General features: G+C 35.4%; 1 protein-coding gene across 1 annotated transcript; it reads right to left on the reverse strand.

Annotated features, from left to right (window-relative positions):
* Positions 1–8,924: 8,924 nt before the first annotated feature.
* On the reverse strand, positions 8,925–10,103 carry LOC145640152 (uncharacterized). Its single transcript, XM_081691460.1, has one exon. It carries the CDS (start codon positions 10,101–10,103, stop codon positions 8,925–8,927), a length of 1,179 nt encoding a protein of 392 aa, XP_081547586.1.
* Positions 10,104–21,169: the final 11,066 nt, after the last annotated feature.

Below are 21,169 nucleotides of genomic sequence, written 5' to 3' on the forward strand. Positions count from 1 at the left end.
AAGATGCCAAAAGAAAGAAGAAAAATCAAAAGAAAAATCAAAAAAAGAAGAAGAGAAAGAAGAAGAAAAATAAGGAAGAGAATAAAAAGGCAAAACCTCCTCAAAATCTTTTTGGGTGGCATAATCACCCATTTCCTCAATAATAGGAGGATGAAAAGGAAAAGTCTCATCAAAGAAGAGAGGGTCCTCAATAGTCTTTAAGACAAAAGAGGGGAGGAACATAGGATAGTAGGGGATGTGGTCAAATTTCCTTGAGAAATGGACATGAGGAAGGGGAGGAGAAACAATGGTCTCACAAAGCCTCACATCACCAATGAGGGCATGAAAATCAATCATTGAATCCTAAAAAGAACACTCATGACTCACATCTCCCTCAAACAAAAACTCTCCAATAGAAACAACCTCATCCTCCTCTCTATCACAACGATGAACGACAACTCCCTCAAGATCCTCAAAGCCTAGAGTCTCTAAACCATGCATGAAAGGATAAAGGTTTATCTCAAATTCATCCCTTTCCCATGAAACATTGCCAATGAACTCTTTCAAGAGGCTATAATGATTTGTTACACCTTCAATGAACATACTAGCCATAACCTCAAATGAGTCCAAAGACTCATGGATAGAAGGGTCACAAACATGCAAGGTAGACTCATCAAGATGGGGAAGGGGGTTGGAAACCTCAAAATCGATATTTTCTTCATTAAAAACTCTTCCACCATCACTCAAGGGATTTTCAATCTCTCTTGATTGCTCAAACTCATCATCATCATCCTCATGAAATCCCTCATTCAAAATTGAAGATAGCTCACTCACATCCTCACCAAGGGAAGATCTCAAAGGGGGTAAATAAGGGGAAGGATGGCATTCAAGCTCAAATGGGGAATGAAAAGGATCAAAATCCTCAAAAATCCCCTCATCACAAGAAAATCTCCCCTCAACTTCACACCCTTGGCCCACATCATTCTCAAAAACACTCTCACACTCCAAATGAGGTGCCTCACATCCATTTTCATCAACCAAAGCACTCATCACTTGGGCAAGCCTCACTTCTCTCAATTTTTGTTCCTCTTGAAGCTCTTGGAGTTGTTGGGTGAGATATTGCATTTGAGAAAGAATTTAGGCTTCAATGTTATTGGGTTGAGGTTCATGATCAAAGTCAAATTGCACATTATCAAAATTAGCACAAACCTCATCAAAATGAGCATAAGGGGGAAAGGTGTCAATTTTCATACTTGGATTATCACTAGGCACATAAGAAGTATCAAGAGAATTCATGCAAAAATTAAAAGAATCTTGGCATTGAGAATCAAAGTAAGAAACATGAGATTCTCTATCTAAAGAATCCTTAGCAAGCCATGTGAAGAAATCCCACGCATCATGCATAGACAAATGACAAAATCTACCATTATTCATGTCCTCAACCATTCCCCTAGTATACTCATTCATGCCCCAATAAGTTATACCACAAGCATCACTAAGAGAACACCCATGGTAACTAAGAAAACCATCAAGTCTTTCAAAGTAAGCATAGAAGGGTTCACCATCAAATTGAGGAAAAGATAAGCATGCCATTTTTCTACAAATATCAAACAAAGAAAAGCAAACACAAATCAAATTATATACAAGAACCTAGCTAATCTAATCAACACAAACTAATGAACGCCTTAGTCCCCGACAACGGCGCCAAAATTTGATCGAGGTTAAATAGTGTCGTTAGTCTACTAACCCTAATCAAATTAACAATTTATAATACCTAAACTACCCTAATACGAGTATAGGGGTAAGTAAAGGGTCGAACCCAAAAGGACTAAGTGTATCAATCTATACTAATTAGACTACTAGGAAAGCTTGTGAGGTAAAGAAAGGTTCAACTAAACACTACTAAGAGCAAATAACTAAAACTAGGGAAAGTGGATTCCAATTACATCAATGCATTCAACAACATCAAACAATTAGATGAAAATGACCTCAATTAGGACGATTAACACATTTAACTCACTCTCGCGCAATTAAGCATGTTAATTATCCTACTAAATTAATTCACTCTCGTGCAACTAGCCTAGCAAAGGTATGGAAGAATTTAGACCCTCAAACAACTCACTTTCGCACAATTGATTGAAAGCACGATTAAGAACATAGAATCAATTAGCTAGAAAGATTCTAATCCATAAAAGCATCATCCATACACAATAATCAAGAAACAATTCCATACTAACCACAATCAATCATTAAATTAATCAACATAACCTTCATCCATTTCCCTAGAACAAAACCTAAGCTAACATAATGAACAAAAATATGGAAAACAAGGTAAAATAATAATAAAAGCAAGAATCAACAGCTAAACTAATTAATCTACTCAAATAAACAAATAAATAAGCAAAAACAATAATAAATGAAAGTAATAAAGGTGAGAGAAAGTTAGGAAAACTCATTGAATTTATGAGAGGAAAAATCCACAAATTTGCTTCTTCAAAATCCCAAAAACTCCATGAAAAATCCAATCTTTCTCTCTCTAATCTACTCCTAAACTAGAGAGAGAAACTCCTAATCTAACCCTAAGAGAGAGAAAATAAAAGAGCTAAACTAATCTAATCTAGGCTAAAATAATGTTAAGTGAAAGTTGAGAGAAAATAACCCCAAAGGGGTATTTATAATACAAGGCTAAATAAAATAAAGTAAAAGAGAAAACTAAAAAGAAATAAAAACTAAACTAAAATAATTAAAATAACTAAACTTAAAAACCAAAAATAAAACTAAACTAAAAATAAAATAAAATAAAAGGAAAATGAAAAGAAAAAAGAAAAACAAAACAAAACCCAACAATTTCCCAAAACCGTATAAACAAATCAGCTTCCCCATTTCTTTCTCTTTCGATCTTGGCTGCTCTGATTTGCATCACCTTCATCACCATCACCACGCATCAATTATCATAATCACCACTGTCAATCCTCATCGTCATCAATCAAGCATCAATCAAAGCCGTTCAATTCTCATTAAAAATCACGTGAAAAGTGATTTGGGTATTTTATACCCGGCCAAGTGGCCCAATCAGAAAGTGCCACGTGTCCTCCATATAGGTGCCATTTGGACCTATGGAATGATGACACGTGGAGGGAAGACTCTTCTCCATCCTACGTGGACTGAAGGTCCAGCAGGGACCATTCAGGTGGCGACACGTGTCACACAAAAAGTGCTTCAAAATCCATTGGGCACAGTGACACGTGTCACTCAGGCATTGGCCCTGGGATGGCGGCCTTCTAAGGCCCAAATCCCGAGGCGCCGTAAAACGGCGTGACCTAACTCCTAGGTCACCAGATCCTAGGAAGGCACACTTTTCAAGAGGACCCTATAAATAGGGACATTATGTCATTTATGACGATAACAACACAACAACAACAAAAAAAGAGAGAGAACTTTTGACACGCAATACGAGACAATACGTCACTTACCACAGAGCTGTCGTTTCCAAAGAACACACATCACTTTACCTGAGCTTGGAATCCAAGCAGATAACTTTACTTCCGCACGTTTTATTACCGAACATTTACTAACTTAATCTTCGGAGGCGGACCACCGACCACCCGGCGGTCCGTTTGCTTTGCAGGTACAGGCATCCTCAGTTGAATCCAGTTTCAGTGTTGTAACTCTCCCAAGGGATAAAAACCCCCGAAATAAAAAGCCCGTGATTGACTTACGATTGCGCGCCCGCACAGAAGACGCACACAGGTCGCGCAAAGCTTCTTCCTCGAATCTAAATTTGGACTCCAATTGTGTGCGCTTTCTGACAGGGGTGCGCGGCCGCGGAGGTCTGGGTTGCTCCTTGCTGTGAAATTGGTTCGATTGGTGTGATTGGAGATGCGAATTGGTGGTGGCGGTGTGATGGCTGGTGTTGCGAGGTGAAGCAGGGGAATTTGCGAGATGGAGTTGTGATGGTGGTGGCGCTGCGTGGTGTGTGGTGGTGTTGAGGTTTGCTTGGGTGAATTGGTTGCGGTGGCTGGAAATTGGTGTTGTTGGTGAGTGTGTGACGTGGGTTAAAATGGTGGCAGAGGTGGTGGTTGCAGGTGGCTTGCGTGGGTGATGATTAGGGCAGCAGGCTGCTGTTGCTGTTGGTGTTAGGGGCTGGAATGCGTGGTGGCTGGTGCTGCGAATTGTTGGTGGTTGAAATTGGTGGTTTGAAGGTGTTGTGTTTGTTGCTGTTGGTGTTGTTTTGGTGAGTGGAGGTTGCTGTGAGGGCTGGTGGTGAATTGGGAGAGCAGGGAGCAGGGGAGATGTGGTGATCGAGTGTGTGGTGGAGGATAGGGTGTGTGTGTGGTGGAGGATAAGGTGATAGCAAATATAGGTGAGGGGCAGCAGCTAGGGGGGTGAGATGTGCTTGCAATGACTCGGGTTCCAAAATTCCAATGTGGTAATTTGACCTTGAATCCGTGCTTTGACCCGCACACATACCTGCACACAAAAACAAACACGAGGGAAAAACGGGACAAAGACTAAAATAGAATAAAGAAAATAAAATAAAGTAAAGTAAAATACTAAAACTAAAAGAAATAATAAAATCAAAAGAAAATAAAGAAAATAAAATAAAGAAAACAAACTAGAAAATAAAAGAAAGATAAGAGGAAAACGAGAAGAAAAATAATAACAAGAACCTAGACTAAGAACAAAAGAGAATAAAAAACATAAATAAATTACGAAATTAAACTAAAAACTAATAAAAACTACAAAATACTCAAATAAAAAGACAAAAGACGAGAATAATGAAATAATAGAAATAAAGGATAAAAAGGGTGAAATTATTGGAAAATAAGCCGGAATACGACTCAATAAACACCCTAAAAGTGACATAAAAGTCACTTATCAGGTAGACACAAAAGCCATTATAGTATCAACCCAAGCTCCGGCAAACCCCAACTTAGTCAAAAGTCTCCTAAAAAATCCTCACTCCACCCTATCATAAGCTTTACTCATATCCAATTTTATTGCAATCGACGCCCTACGACCTTTAGGTCTCTTCTTCATTGTATGGAACAACTCAAGCGCAATCAAAGCATTATCAGTAATCAGAAGTTTGGAGACAAAGGCAGTCTGATTTTCAGTAACCATATCATGAAGGAGCGGCTTTAGTCTGTTAGCTACAAATTTTGAAGCTAATTTATAAAGCACATTGCATAGAGAAAACGGTCGGAATTGTGATATGCTAGTTGGGTCCTTTACTTTTGGAATAAGAGCAACATTAGTACGGTTGATCTTATGGAGAGAAATTCTACCAGAAATAATATTATTGACAAAAATAGTAACATCATCACCAACAATATGCCATTATTTCTGATAAAAGATTACATGAAGTTCATCTGGCCTCGGGGCCTTACATGGACTCATGTGGGAAAGAGCAGCAAAAATTTCATCTTCTGAAAAATAGCGACATAGGGACATATTCATACCTTCTGTCACCATGGACGGAACACTCTCAAGAACCTCCTCCATCAAAGTCTCATCAATATCACCTCTAACAAACAAGGAGCCGTAGAAATCAAGGATAATTTTTTCGACATCTGTTTTCCCAGTTCGCCACTCCCCATTTGCATTGTTGAGACCCTTGAAATAATTTTTGTTTTTCCTCTAAGCTGCTTTGTGGTGAAAATATTTAATATTACGATCACCATCTTTAAGCTCGGAGACCCTCGATCGCAGGATCCAATACGCTTCATTTTTCTCGTGGAGATCATCTAGAATCGCTTCTAGTCTACTACACTCGGCAAAGCTTGGACGGGAACCTGCATTGTGTTGCACTTCCTTGAGAGCTTCTTCAGTCTCGACAATTTTCTCACCTGGATTGTCAAAAGTATCCTTGCTCCATGATGTCAGGTCATTTTAGGGAATATTTCAAGCATTACCCCAAACTTGAACCTCACTGTGATCATACACTTAAGCATAGTGGCGTCCAAAGGGAAAGAAGATAGAGCAAAAGAGTCACCAACAAGTTTTAGGAACTTGTAAACCGTTCACAGGGTGAAGGTTACACCCTTAACGATCTAGGAGATCGTCAACTCCAATAGGTCTGGAACCATGACTGGTAGTTCGGGGATGAAGGTACAAATCCAACCTAAAAAAGATTGAACCTGCCCTAATAATAGGCCTCTACTTTATTCTGATCGTATTCATGTGCGCTTTCTGATTAACATACAATATAGGTTTACCCTAAACCTATTTATCTATGTTGGTTGAATATTAATGCACAAATAAATCTATTATTGGAGATCACTTGAATTATAATCATATTAACCCTAAACAAGATTATTAATTATCTTATTAAGCGTGATTACAAGTACTAATTCCCTTTAAACATGCATATAAGGCGTAATCAAGAAATAACAATAAATATATAATCAAGAAACATAATAATAATCATAACAATTATAATTATAATCATAATCGTAATTATCATAATCATGTTAAAGCACGCATAATATTAATAGCAAGATCCTAGGCATGATACTAACAAGATTAATAACAAACCCTAGCATGTCACTAAACAATAAAGATCAAATATATAGCCCTAACATGATACTAACATGAATATTAGGAAAAAAAAAATAAGAAGCATCACATGAATCATAATTGATTTAAGAAACTTATTCTTTACCCTAGACATGATACTAGGAACTTATTGTTGTCATTCTAAACATCAAATTAAGGAAAGCATCCTAACATGATACTAGGAATCAAAATAGGAACCTAAACATGATTTCTATATCATAATATCAATTAAACAATTAAAGCACTTACTTGGATGCCTTGTATCTCTTTCTAATAACAAAATACACACGTTAGTAACTTCAAAGAAAATATAAAACAAACAATCAAATTATATAATTGAAATAAAGAATTAAGAAAGTTTAGCCTAGATTTGGGACCAAGCCCTCAAAAATATCAAACCTTTCACGTCTAGGACGAAGGCAACTTCGAACTTTTATAGGTGTGTCTAGTGCTAATGTATGAGGAATTGTGTTTGTAAAAGGGTTGGTTTAGAAAGAGAGGGAGAATAATCAAGATCAGATTCTTGATGAGAATTGGTGAGAGAGAGAATTAGAGAATTGATGATTGAAAACGGAGGTTTTAGGAGGCTATTTATAGAGAAAATCAGCCGGATATGATAAAAAAAACGAATCAGAGTTTCGAAAAGAATAAAACACGTTTGGCGCCAGACGCTAGGCTTGACGTCCAGCGCTGCAAAACAGTTTTTGCGGATTTATTTTTATCATATCTTTTGATCCAAAAGTTCAAATAAGTCATATAATATGTCGTTGGAAAGCTCTTGAAGTCTACTTTATAACCCAATTAAAATTTTTTGTAGATAAAAAGATATGGCCGAAATAGTGGAAAGGTGTCAGTTTTAGATAGAGTTTCATATTCCATTCATATCTTTTTCGTTATAACTCGGATTTAATATTATAATATATCATTGGAAACATAATTTCAAGATCTATCCAACCATTTAATATTTGGGTAAATATTATGAGGCACAAAAATAAAATCTGAATATATTCTGCTTCGTACAAAACAAGTATTCTAAAAAGGAGTAGTTTTATTCAATTTCAAACTCTTTGAAACATTATTATCAATCCTAACTCCATTAGGATTTAAGAGAAGTTTTTAGAATATTCTAGAAGACTATAATCAATCTTAATAGCTTTAGGAATGATAATTAATAATAGGCCCTCCTCTAGATCATTGGGCCGTAGGTAAAATCTGGTTTGAGCCTAGTTTAGTATTTTGGCCATAACTTCCTCATTATTCATCGGAATTGGGCTTATAATATATCGTTGGAAAGGTCTTTTCAAGCCCCATCCAACTAAACTATTATTTGACCCTTATCATGTAACAAACTAATCTGGAATGCACGTTTTTCATAAATAAGTTAAGAAAAGAAATATTTTCAAAAACAGAATGAAGAGATATTTTAATAAAAACATCTTCATCACTAGACTTTTCACACTTTCGCTTTGTTCGATAATCAAATGACATGAAAGGCATTCATCACTGGGTTTGGTTTTGGGGAGACACAAATGGGTGTCTACATTCATTTGCTACATTCAACAACTTATTTAGCATATCAAGATGTCGTGAGCCGTCCCAAGCATTTCTGATCACATCTTCAATACCATCAGCAAGTAACCAAGCAGTCTCAAATCGGAACTTCTTCTTTTTTGCCTTCTTTTTTTTCCTCACCTTTGCTTCCGCATCTAGCAGAATGTTCACATGGTTCGACTTAAATTTTATTAAGTGGGACACATGAGACCAACTAAACCAATCACACCATCGAGTGCAAGCCACAAATCTGTCCAATTGCTCCCTGATAATGCAACTAGGATCGTTCCCCCTTTCCCAAGTCACCCAAGAACCCTCATAGCCTAGGTCCTTCAAGTGACAGTCATCAAGAACCTCTCTAAAAGCATCCATAGCTCATTGATCTCGCATTGCTCCCCTCGAATTCTCCTCCAAACTAAGTATTTCATTAAAATCACCACCAACAACAATAGGATGGGGAGAGTCTAAATAAAGTTCACGCACAAGGGTCCAAGTATTTTTTTTTGGAGCTCTATTGGCCCACCCATAAATCCCAATAAACCTCCAAATTCAACCACCAACCTCAGTCACAAATATGATGGTCCGTATAAGAAATCAAAAAAAAATTTAACTCCTCCCTCTAGTACACACAAAGACCCCCCGACTTGCCCCTACTATCCACACCAAAAGACATAGGAAAGCCAAACTTATTTTTTAAATTTTCTGATTTTTTTTTTTCTACTAGTCATGGTTTTACACAAAAAAAATTAAATCCGAGCTAACACTACCACTCCAATGTCGGAGAGCTCAAATTGCATAAGAGTTGCCCGCCCCTCGGCAGTTCCAACACAGTATTTTCATTGTTCTTCAGGGGGTTGGTTTATTCCAACACCCCTTACTTGGTTTTTTACGCCTCCGGTTGAAGAAAATTGTGTAACTTTTTGTTTTTTGGGAGCTTGTTGTGATGCCAGGTCCGACTCCTTGCAAGGGGATTCCTCCAAACATCTTTTCTTAGTTGCCACACTACTACCAATATCTCCAACACTCCCCTTTATGTTCCCTTCCACCTCTGCTCCCCTTTTCCTATTGATGATCACTTTTCGGGTTGTAGTGACAGGAAGATCGTGCTCCATATGCTCAACAGTCTCCTCTATAATCGGGTCAGCAGAATTATCTCCCATTGGTTCACCTTGCTCAGTTCCTACTTCTCCCTTCTCCTTCTCCTCAATATGATCATCCCTTAGGCTCTTCAAACGCAGCATCGCTTTTGAAGTTGTGGTGTCAATAACTTTGACTAGTGTTGCCTCCTTGGCCTTTGGAGGTGGAAAGTGGAGTTTGCGTGCTACCCCTGGAGGGACAAGCTTCATTACCTCAGGGTCATTATAGCTCGGCACACACCCTTTTTTCATCAAGAACAGCCCCTCCTTCCACCTTTTCTCCTTCACAATCTCAGCCTCAGTTTTTCTCATGATTCTCCTTGGCGAAGCACGAAGCCAAGGACCATATTGATACACTATCTCCTCACTAAAGTCTCTAGCGTCATCCTTAAAAACACAACCACCCTCAATATGATCCAACCTACCACAGAAAAAGCAAAAATCCTCCAACCTTTCGTATTTCAGTGAAATCCATTTCGATGTTGTAGGACCAACAGCCAAGAACAGACCCCTTCGAAGCGGTTTTTCAATATCGATCATCACCTTCATCCTCATAAACTCTCCCCAACCCAATGGTTCAGAATCGTCCAACTCCAAAAAGGTACCCAAATAGTCACCGATTTCAATTAAGCTCTTCTTATTACGCTTTCTAAAGGGAACATTGAGCAGCCTCACCCACATAGGAGCATACTTGAAAATCACTTCTGATGGTTGTTCCTCGCCATTGATCTCCTTGAGAATAAGGAGTTTGCCATCAAAGAACCAAGGGCATTCATCCAAAACTTTCTCCTTGTCCATTTCACCGAAGAATTGAAAAACATAAAGATTCATCTCGACCATCTTTATCACAACATTATCCTGCAGCCTCCAAACTGACATTAATGTGCGTTTCATAGCCTCCACATTGAAAGGTTTAGATGTCAACAATTTCCCTACCAATGATAGTGCAATCTGGTTTTTTGTTCCTTCGTCCTCTAAGTTTTCCGATCGTTCACCAATTACCTTCGATTGCTACTCTGTCAGTTTGATTTTCTAAAAATCATTCAATAAGTCGTCAGCCGTAATTTCAATTGAGCGAGTTAAAAGAAAAATTGAGAATTTTGTGCAAAGAATTGTGTGATTTAGGGCAAATCACAAGTAAACTAACAAACCCTAGACGAGGGACAACTCACCCTAGTCGAGGGACTTTAAAATAATTATTGGGAAATCACTTACTTATGATAATCTTCCTGATTTCCTTAAATTATGCAGAAATTCTCAATAGTAAATTAATGCCATGCGGATATGTAGTGTTGAATGGAATTTAACTACTCGTTTTTGTTGACCAGCAGCGCGCATCGACCTTCAACAAAAAAAAATATGACAATCAAGTTACAATTATTATTAAAGAATATGTCGCTGACCATTTTAGCTTTTCCTAAAGCATGGCAGTAAAAAATCATTCAGAAGCGTTACACTTCTATTGGTGTATTAAGGCGAGATTGTAGTAAAATGTTACCATGCTAAGTCCTTCTCATAATGTCCACGCCATGTTGCAATGTAACAACATAACTAGGGGTCAAAGTTCGGTTTTCGGTTTGGTTTTTTGTCCAAACTGAAACCGAACCACCCTAATTCGGTTTCTGGATTTTAGAAACCACACCGCACCACTTTACTTTAGAAACCGAACCAAACCAAATCATATTTATTTCAGCTTCATAAAAAAAAAAAAAATGAACCAAATCGAATTTTCATATCAAACATCATAAACATCAATTTTTGCAAAAAAAACCGAACCAAACCCAATCAAAACCGAACCAAACAAAACCAAACCAATCCATACAAACATAATTAAATAAGTTTTAACCTTATTCACCACCCCTAACCAAGATCCGTACCCACCATAACCCACAACCCACCTTATTTCACCACCCTTCATCCCTTTCACCCAAGCCCTAACCCTAGATCGACCCAAAAAAAGCCAAAACAACCTACCAGTCTACCACCACCGCAGTTCAATCACACACCACCATAAAAACAAAGTAGAAAAAAACTCAAACCAAATTAAAAGAAAGAAAAAGAGGGCATACCTCACATTCCACCGAAAAACCTCAAATTTGGGTTTCAAAGGTCAGATTCGACCATGAAAACACTAGATCTAGTGTTTTCATGGTTGAATTTAACATGAAAACCCTTTAGTTGATGCCCTTAATTGAGTTTAAACTTCAAAAAATCTTGAAAGTTTGTCGAAGGTGATGCAAGTGAAGGTGGAGAAGTGAGAATTGAGAAGAGAAAAGGAGAGAGAGTGAAGGGGGAGAAGTGCGAACTGAAAAGTGGAAAGGAGAGAGAGTGAAAAATGACTAAGAAGAGGAGAGGGAGGGTGGAGCCGCGGAGAAGAGAGAAGAAGAAAGGAGAGGTGAAATATGAGAATTAGGGTTTTTTTTGCCTTTATATATTTAAGGTTAAATCTGTTGGGCTAGGGTATTTTTGGGGTTTGGGCCTAATTTCGGTTTGGTTCGGTTTTGTTCAGTTTTTCACTTTCTCAAACCGAAATATTTATTTTTTCAAAACCGAAACCGAACCACTTAAAAATAAAAAAAAAAAAACCATATTTGTTATTCGGTTTGGTTTTTGGTTTGGTTTTCGGTTTGGTTCGGTTTTAAACCGAGTTTATTTCACCCCTAAACATAACTAGAAGCACGTTTTCAACTAAGAAATGGAAAAGTTGTAAAACCAAATAATATGGTAGGGGTGAGCAAAAATTCCGGGTACCCGGAATTGGAATCGAAATCGGTTAGGAACCGGCGGTTCCGAAATCGGAATTGGACCCGGTGGTTCCAATTTCGGGTAATAAATTAAGGACCCGGTTATAACCAATTTCAATTCTCAACATTTTGAAACCGGAACCAGTTGAGTACCCGGTTACCTAATATATGCTAAACTAAATAAATTTTAAATAATAAAAATATGTTGAATGTATCTAATTTGCAAAATTAAAAAAGTATTATTAATACCTAACATAAATACAAATAGCTTAATACATATATAAATATAAGTATTAAACTCTAAAAATGAACCTAACTGAAATAAGAATTATAATTTGTATTATATTTTAACAATTACATACATAAGTGGGTACCCGGAACCGGAACCGATACCCGGTGCTTCCAATACCAATTCCTAAATTTTAGGACTTGTTTGAACCAATTCTAATTCCGGATCCAAATTTTAGGACCCGGTTCCAACCAATTCCAAGTTCGGGTCCTAAAATTTTGATCCGGTACCCGTGTAATACCCGAATATTTTACGATTTTATATAATATATTTTATAAAAAATATAGTTTATTTTTATTTATTATATAACTTTTTTAATTTCATATTTTTATTTAGCGTTCGTAAAGTTTTAAAATCCTATTTTATTTAAATATATAGCACTTATATAAACTATTTTAAACCCTAAAAATATTTTTAACTCTCAAAAGATATTTATTAAAGAAAAAAAAAAAAGCTTGTCGTACAATCTCGTTTGTGCAATTGTGCGTGACTTTCATAATCTTACCCCCATTTGATTCTTCTTAAAAGTTTCTTTCTTTTTCCAATCTCCATGTTAATACGAAGTATTTCATTCTCCAAATTCCATCATTAGAGAAACCCCACTCCCACAATACGTTTGTAAGCCCGCAAATTACAACGTTGATCGTATACCTTGTCTTGTATGTTGTGGCTGAATTGTAACTAGTCGGAAGGTAATCACACTATCAACCCTTAGATAATTTGTTTATAATTTGATTGTATTAATTATTTTATGTAATCACACGAACTTAATTGATTTTTGGAGTTGTTTTATTATAAATTGTTAGTATTAATTGTATTCCGTATTGTTTTGTAGTGTAAATTTTATAATTTGTGAATTATATATGATCAGGATTTATATATATACATGATTAGTGTGTAGTATAATATGATTCTATTTGCTGTATTATTTTTGTGGTATTGATTGATTTTGTTATTTTTCTAGGGTTTTTAATGTTGTTTCTATAGGGAGTATTGTTTAACCGAGGTTTTAGGGTTTCTATAATGCAGAGTATTATTTTTGGGTTAAGATTTGATTATATTTGGGTATTAGTTTTATTGCCCTATAAGAATTGATATATACCATGATTTAATCGAGTTCGAATTGTTATGTTATTTTGGAACATGTGCCAATATTGATATATTATAAATTAATTTGTGAATGGTTATTTGATCGATGTATGAGATCAAAAGGTCGAGAATTATTGTTTTGTTCTTGGTTTGAGGCTCGGCGTTATATACTTTAGTCCTTGGCATGTTGATAAGAGGATGATAATCATGAGTTAAGAATGAGTTACAATCTTTATTTATATTTTTATATGGTCCCCTACAGCGGAAATTGGCCTATATGTGGTCTGGTTCAAGGTGCTTTCTGGTTATTGGGAGTATTCAAGTTTTCATACTTGTTGGTTTTATTCGAATTACCCATGTCCAAGGCTAGGTATAGAATAACAAGCATGACACATTTATGGGACAAATGAGTCGAGTAAAGCTTCGTATTATTATTCAAGGTTGAGTTGATAAAGGTTATTTTTCAGAGTACAATGTGTAATGTAGTTTCGAACTACATTGTTTAATTGAGCTAGTATTGTCAATTATTCAATTATACTCTATATTCTGATGTGTGGTGATTACTCAGCTTTTGCTTACGTGTGTGTTATTTTGTTGTGCTACTTGTGTTTGCGGCCATGTCTTTTTCTTATGGTGGCCCTGTGACGATCTATTTTGGAATTTGTCCTTAATGGTGAGTAGTCAAGATTGTAACAGGTTTATCTAGTGATGATCGTAGCTAAAGAAGCTCATGTGTTCTAATAAGTTTGTTATAACAAGTTTAATTCATAAAGTTGTATAAATAGCTCACTTATATTTATTGGGTTGTAATTATTGGGATTTTTGTAAGCCTTAACACTTGATAGGTTGTTGAGTGTGGCGGTAATACCATCGATTTAGGTGTATGCTTCCGCAATTTTATTCAAAGGTTATTTATTTTTCCTTTAATTCTTGTTTATTAATTGTTAGTAAATCGGGGGCATTAGAACCTGTTTGCTCACCCCTAAATATGGTCCCAAAAGTAGGGCTGGCAAACGGATCAAGTCGGGTCAGGTTCGTGTTCCGGTCTACTGATTTCGGGTTAGCTACCCCCCAACCCGAACTTGATCCATTTAACTTTTCGGGTTGAAAACCCCAACAAGAATCTGATATTTTAGCGGGTCAACTCAAATATGACCTTATTTGACCTGCTTTTTTATTTGGTTTTAAAACAAAGTGCTTTAATCTGAAACTGACCTGATTTTTTTCTTCAAATAATAATTTGGTTTTTGGTTCAGTGCTTTCATTAGGTTAATTGTATGAATTATATGAACAAGACTGTATAAATTTGGTAAACCGCATAACTTATATCAACAAAACAACAACAACAACAGAATTAAAAACAAAATTTTGAGAGTATCAAACTTGTAATTTAACATGAACAACAACAAAAATCTAAAAGCAAAACAATACAATAAAGTACAAAAAAAATTCAAAATCAGCAAACTTCATTATAAATTAATGAAGGTGGTTGAACACTTGCAACTTGAAACATGATTTGCGTGAAGGAGAGGAAGACGTGAAGGAGGAACACTTGAACTTGCAAAGGATTTTAGGAATTGATTTCTTGTGAATTGAAGAAAGAGAAAATTGAGAGAAGAATGAAACATGAAACTATGAGAGAGAAAGTGGCCTTCCTACTAAGTCCTACGATTGATGAGAGGAGCCTTATACGCACATGTTGTGTATAAGTTATTATTAATGTTATAAAATCATTTACGAAAATAACTTTACAGTTTTTTTTTTTTTTTTTTTTTATTTAACACAAACCTGCAACATTCATTCATATATCAATATCCACTTTGTCAGAAATGACAAAGGGTAAAGAAGAAGGTGGACACTCTTCCATCCAAATTTGCTCCTCCGACAAAGACAATGATAGTTTAGCAATATAATGGGCCACCTTATTACATTGTCTAGGCTGAAACATGAAACTACTAAAATCACAATCTTATGGTAACATTTAGCATTCATGGTAGTTATATAAAATCAAATAAAATTTTCATTTTCTTCCCATTTAACTTTTCCTTCTTCGAAATTTAATTTATCTCCTTTGAATCACCATCTTCATCATAGCACATATTTGCACAACAATTTTATGATATTTTTATGACAATTTTATTAGGGGAATTTAAATGATGTAAAAAATGTTTAATTAGAAATTTATATTGGTACAGGAAATATGGGTAGATGATAAATGGTCAATGAATTAATTAGATAACACATTCAATCAATTTGAAAGATGGAGGAAGAAGAGGAAAAGATTAAGAAATTCAACATGATGAATCAAAGATGAGGTTACAAAATTATTAGAACTATTGGTAGTTTGGTACATAAATAGAAAATGATGGCAAAGTTTTACAATAAGTCAATACCTAATCCATTTATCGAAAGTTTTACAATAAGTGTCTGGTCGTGCCGCGGTGGTGGGTGGGCCGTGCCGTGCCTAAATTTGGCACACCCCAACCCACGGCACGGCACGGCCCACGTGCCTGACGGGCCTGACGGGCCGTGCCATGGGTCAAACCGTGCCAATTTGTTTTTTTTTTTTTAATAATAAATGTAAATAAAAACGATATATATATAAATTAGTACAACTTAATTTATGTTTATGTTAATATATTTTATTTTGAACAACTTTATTATAATTAAGGTTATATAAATTATTTATCTAATTATGTTTAAGTTTATATAAATAATTTTATTAATTTAACAAAAAAACAACAATGCATATGATAAAAAAAAAAATTACGAGTGCGATAAGCCGAAAACACAAAAAATTGAAGAATAACTTATTTTATTATATGCCGGTAGCCGGTACGATAAATCGATAATACAAATAATTAATGATAATTAAAAATCGTACAATAATTGATAAATAACTTCATTTATGATACGGAATACGAGGTTTGATAATACAAAAATTGTACAATAGTGTATAATTATGGTGGGCCTCGTGCCGTGCCCTGCCGTGCAACGTGTCAACCCACTGGCCGGCAACCGTGCCGCCCACCGTGCCTGTGCCGATTCCCATATTTGTGTTTCACGGCACGACCCACGGGTGTGCCGGCTGCTGTGCCGAAATCGTGCCGACACGGCCCGTGCACATCTTTAGCTGCAGCTAAGGAGAAGGATGTCTTCCAGAATGGAGTTCAGCTTGGTACTGTAGATCAGTGATTTATTTAGCCTGCTGACAATTGATTTACACCTGTTTCAACCACAATATCTTGTAAGCCATACCTGATGCCTAATATGAGGGCCATTACGATGCCTTTAGCTTCTGCAATCACTGGCTGCCACCAAGCCCTGGAGTGTCTGACAGCTGCAAAGATGACATCTCCTCGCTCATCTCTTGCTACAATACCTAGGCCAACAATCCCTTCAGTGTTTAAGCACGCATCAGAGTTTAATTTAACACAACCATGAGGAGGGGCTGCCCATATCTGTCGGTCAGACCAGGTTTCGAGTAAATGCACTTAGCATACTTGCCTTGTTCTTCATCTAATCTCTCTACTCTATCACAGATCACCGAGTTTGGAGTGAACTTGTTCTTAAACACCAGCTGGTTCCTCTCATGCCAAACACACCAAGCCAAGATAACCCCCTTTCGAATGAATTTTGCATCAATATTGCACCAGTCAGCCACCAGATCACACATTGACTTGATACCACCATCCCTCACCATAATCGAGCACTGAATATCACTCCACAACTGTTTCACTCTGCTACAGTCATAAATAGCATGTGAAAAATAGCAAATTCAAATTTAATAGAAGGGAATTAAACCAACAAAACCATGTGAAAAATAGCAAATTCAAAATTAGGAAACATAGTACTCATATGCCCCTAACTTTCCCAGAAATAGCCAATGAAAAATATAATAGTTGGTTCGTGGAGGCGGATGCACGGTCCACATGGTGCATCCGCTCCAAAATACAAAAAGGCGGAATGAACATTCAGATATATACTAATGAACATGGTCATATAAAAGAACATAGTAGTCATTTATAATGTACATGAACATATACATAAAAGAACATAGTGTTCATTTATAATGTACATCAGTTTTTTATGCAACAATTTTGTATATATATTTTTTTTAAAAGAAATTTTGTATAATGAAATAGATAAATAGTACTATAATTATTATTTTTTTTTACCATACATTAATTACAAATCATTTCAATTTTTTTTTTATTACCAAAAGTTCACTTTTTCTCTCCAAACAAAACTTCAAACCCATTTAAATTCCTCAAACCTCAAACAAAATTTCTAGAAATTCGAAATTTTGAGCTCAAAATTGTTCAAGATGACAAATAAAAACGAAAGGTAAGACCAAATTCGACATTTATACTTGTTTATTTGACATTCATACTTGTTTATTTTGAGTTTGAGTGTTTGTTTTTTATAAATTTGATTATAGCCGTGATCAACAGGCACAGCAACACGAGATTCCAAAACCAGCACTCCTACAAGCTTATTATATTCATCTGAGGAGCTCTGTTTTATCTGTTCTGTAATCTTCGGAGCAACCATACTAGGAGAATATATGATATCATCAGGCTCGTCATAAAGAATTGTCCGATAATATTTTTTCTCATACTCACTTGTGTAGTAAAAAATGTCAGACCAAGACACAATCTTTCCATGAACTTTGGCAACATCAACAACACCCTTGCACAACAAAACAATTTTCAAATCCACCCTTGCTGCTGACTTGAACATCGCGTAGTGCAAAGCGCAATACCCATTACCATTATCAGCCTGAAAGACGGAGCATAAAGCCCTATCATAAAGTAAGGGATCAGTTTCATAAACAAGAAGTAGTGTCTCAATAACCACTAAGCCCTCCATCAAAATACGATTATCAGCATCCTTAAGATTCACCCTTATGTGAAACTGGGGGAATTGATCCTTAAACTCAAGTATGAACGCTCTATTGATAGTTAACAACTTCCTACCATCCATCAATTTATCAGGATTACTGTCATCTCTCTTGAATATGTCAAAGTCTTTACGACCGTATACTACCGAAATTGACCCACAGACATTCAAGTCATGATCGTTTTCCCGACCAATGAAAACAGAAAAAACTTCCAACATGGTTTCTCCCCCACTTCGTCCTTTCCCCCAATCTAATGACTTCCTCATCGTGTTCCTAGAAGATGGATACATAAAGCTCGGTTCTTTGAAAGCACAATCAACATAATAAACATTCTCACACCATAATGGTAGGATACAATTTGACATAAACTTTGAGAAAACTCTCCTATCATAGGGCCACAATATAAGTTCCTTGTCATCGGCAATAGGCATACTTGAATTAGTCAGCCTAAGATCTACTTTGAGAATCAGAGGCGAATATGCAGGCACAGCCACAAATTCTCTAGTGAGCTTCATAACGAGATTTTTAATTTCAGGATGTTTAGAGAAAAGGGGTATAGACTCATCTGATGGTGTGTTCAAAAGCATAATGCTAAAATGGTCTGTGCGCCCAAAAGTCTTGCCATAATGCGCAACAATACTTCCATTCAAAGAACATATCTTTTGGCTAACAGTTTGTAGCTGACCATCAACAACAACATCCTGATTTTCAGAATCTTGTTGGCTAACACTTTGTAGCTGACCATCAGCATGAAAATACAGATCGTTCATTATACCGATAGTTAGACGAGCTACATATGCACATGACAGTGCAATGTAATTCACGGTGGCGTGCCCACAGTCCCCCTTGACATCTGAGTACTTGACTTGTTCATAGTCATTGTAAGTTGTAATGTCTAACATGACAGTACCACGGGCAATTATAGCATTATCCTCGTCCTCATTCTCACCCTTGACTTTAAGGATGAAGGATAATACTGGTTGTTGCATAAGTAATATATTTTCCGGTCTAATGATCGACAAGGCTTGGCCGGTTTCAGTGATAAGCTCGGGATGTTGAGTATCCCGTTCAAATAGTTCAAATAAGGGTAAGTCTAAGTCCACTTGGTCAAATGCAGTAATACTGCCATAAACAGCACATGGCAGATTGTTCGGGGAGATGGTAATAGAAGAAACATCAATTACAGGTAATGCCATTGGCTTACTGTACAATACACCAGAAACAACAGACAAATAATTTCATAAAAAAATTGTTTAATGAATATGACAAATCAAATAAAAATCCTAACAAATCATCTAAATTTTAAAAATTACTTAATAAAATACAATACCAAAATATATATAGGTATAGGTGTTTTATGTCAATCACCCCTTAATTAATTTAGATATTAACAAATTAACAACTTCAATCATCAATTTCACAGTTTTAATAAATAATTTCTCATCTTCAATCAACAATTTTACAACTTCAAGTTTTAACCAATAATTTTACAATTTCAATTAACAATTTTACAACTTGTTTACACGTTAAATTTTCAATCAATAATTTTGTAAGTTGAAAGAATTAAAGATCAAACCTGAAAAAAGATGAAAGACACTCAAAGAAGGGAGATAACAAGGAGAGAGTGGCGATTATTTGACAAGAGTGAGGAGAGAAAGAAGTTAAGGTTTATATTGATTTGATGTCTGTTTCTGTATAATTAGGATTTCTGGTTAACTATGTCTATTTATACTAGGTTTTTAATTTTAATTAATTTTTACAATAATATATTTTTGGAAAATTTATCAAAAATAAACTAATTTTTCCAGCCACAACCTTTTTAGCCAGGCAGCGACCACTTTTAAGCTTTAACCCACCCAACCACCCTATAATCACCCTCAACTCAAACACTACCACCTTCAAGCTATGGTCTGCCACCCCACCATCCCTTGTAAATCCACTAACAACCACCCCAACATTGAATTTAAATACGCTTCTCATAATCAATCTTGCGAACCATTGATTTAAAGAATAATCACCAACCCGGCAACCGCAACCCTGTTTACTTGTTTAGCCAATATTAGCATAGAAATATCAACTATTAATTAGCTTAACATTCACAATTATACCAGATATACAAAAATCAAAATAGAAAATATTGACATTATTGTAAACACAATTTCAAGTAAAAAAATAAAAAACAATGGTGGGATAGGAAAGAAAAAATATTAAAAATAAACTTTTTTTTAAGCTGAGCAATTAAATTATAACACATGCCAAACTAATTTGAATTTACTTTTAGGTGATCAAATAAACACTTACTAGTTTTGTCCCCGTACAATGCACGGATTTATAAAATATGATATAATAATAGTCAATTGAAATAAAGTTAATTGAAATTAAATAACTTATGAGTGTTAAAAAAAAAAAAAAAAAAATAAATAAAACTTATGTAACACTTTTTTCTATTTTTAAAATTGATTATTAATATGTCTATCCTTTAAATTTTTTTAATAGTTTTTTTTTTTTTTCAAAAAAAAAAAAAAATAAAAAAACACTTTGAAGAGAAAATTTTTCATAAAATCATTGTCAAGTGTCCCTTCAATGATTACGTTTGTATATAGTATAGATTTTGAACTAACTTTACAAAGGTCTCAATTTTTTTTTTTTTTTTTTTTAAAGAAAACCTTTGAGAATTTTCCATCTCAAATATACCTTTGTAAATACTAGTTGTCCGGATAGTCCAACTTTTATTTTGTTGTAATTATTGGCTTAATTAGATCTTTAATATTATTCTTTTTTTTTTTGAGGAAAATTATTGTTATTCATTTATATTAAGTTAATATATTTCCCTATTCAAAAAAAAAAATTAATATATTTCCAGTACTTCGTATTATTATTAGACCATCTTCAATAGTAAGACTTGAGTGAGTTTTTTTAA

This window comes from Chenopodium album, chromosome 7 (genome assembly GCF_948465745.1).
Source record: "Chenopodium album chromosome 7, dcCheAlbu1.1, whole genome shotgun sequence".
NCBI classification, from domain to species: Eukaryota; Viridiplantae; Streptophyta; class Magnoliopsida; order Caryophyllales; family Amaranthaceae; genus Chenopodium; species Chenopodium album.

Excerpts from the sequence above, each read along its gene's own strand:
- LOC145640152 (XM_081691460.1), bottom strand. The coding sequence starts at position 10,103 with ATGTCAGTTTGGAGGCTGCAGGATAATGTTGTGATAAAGATGGTCGAG.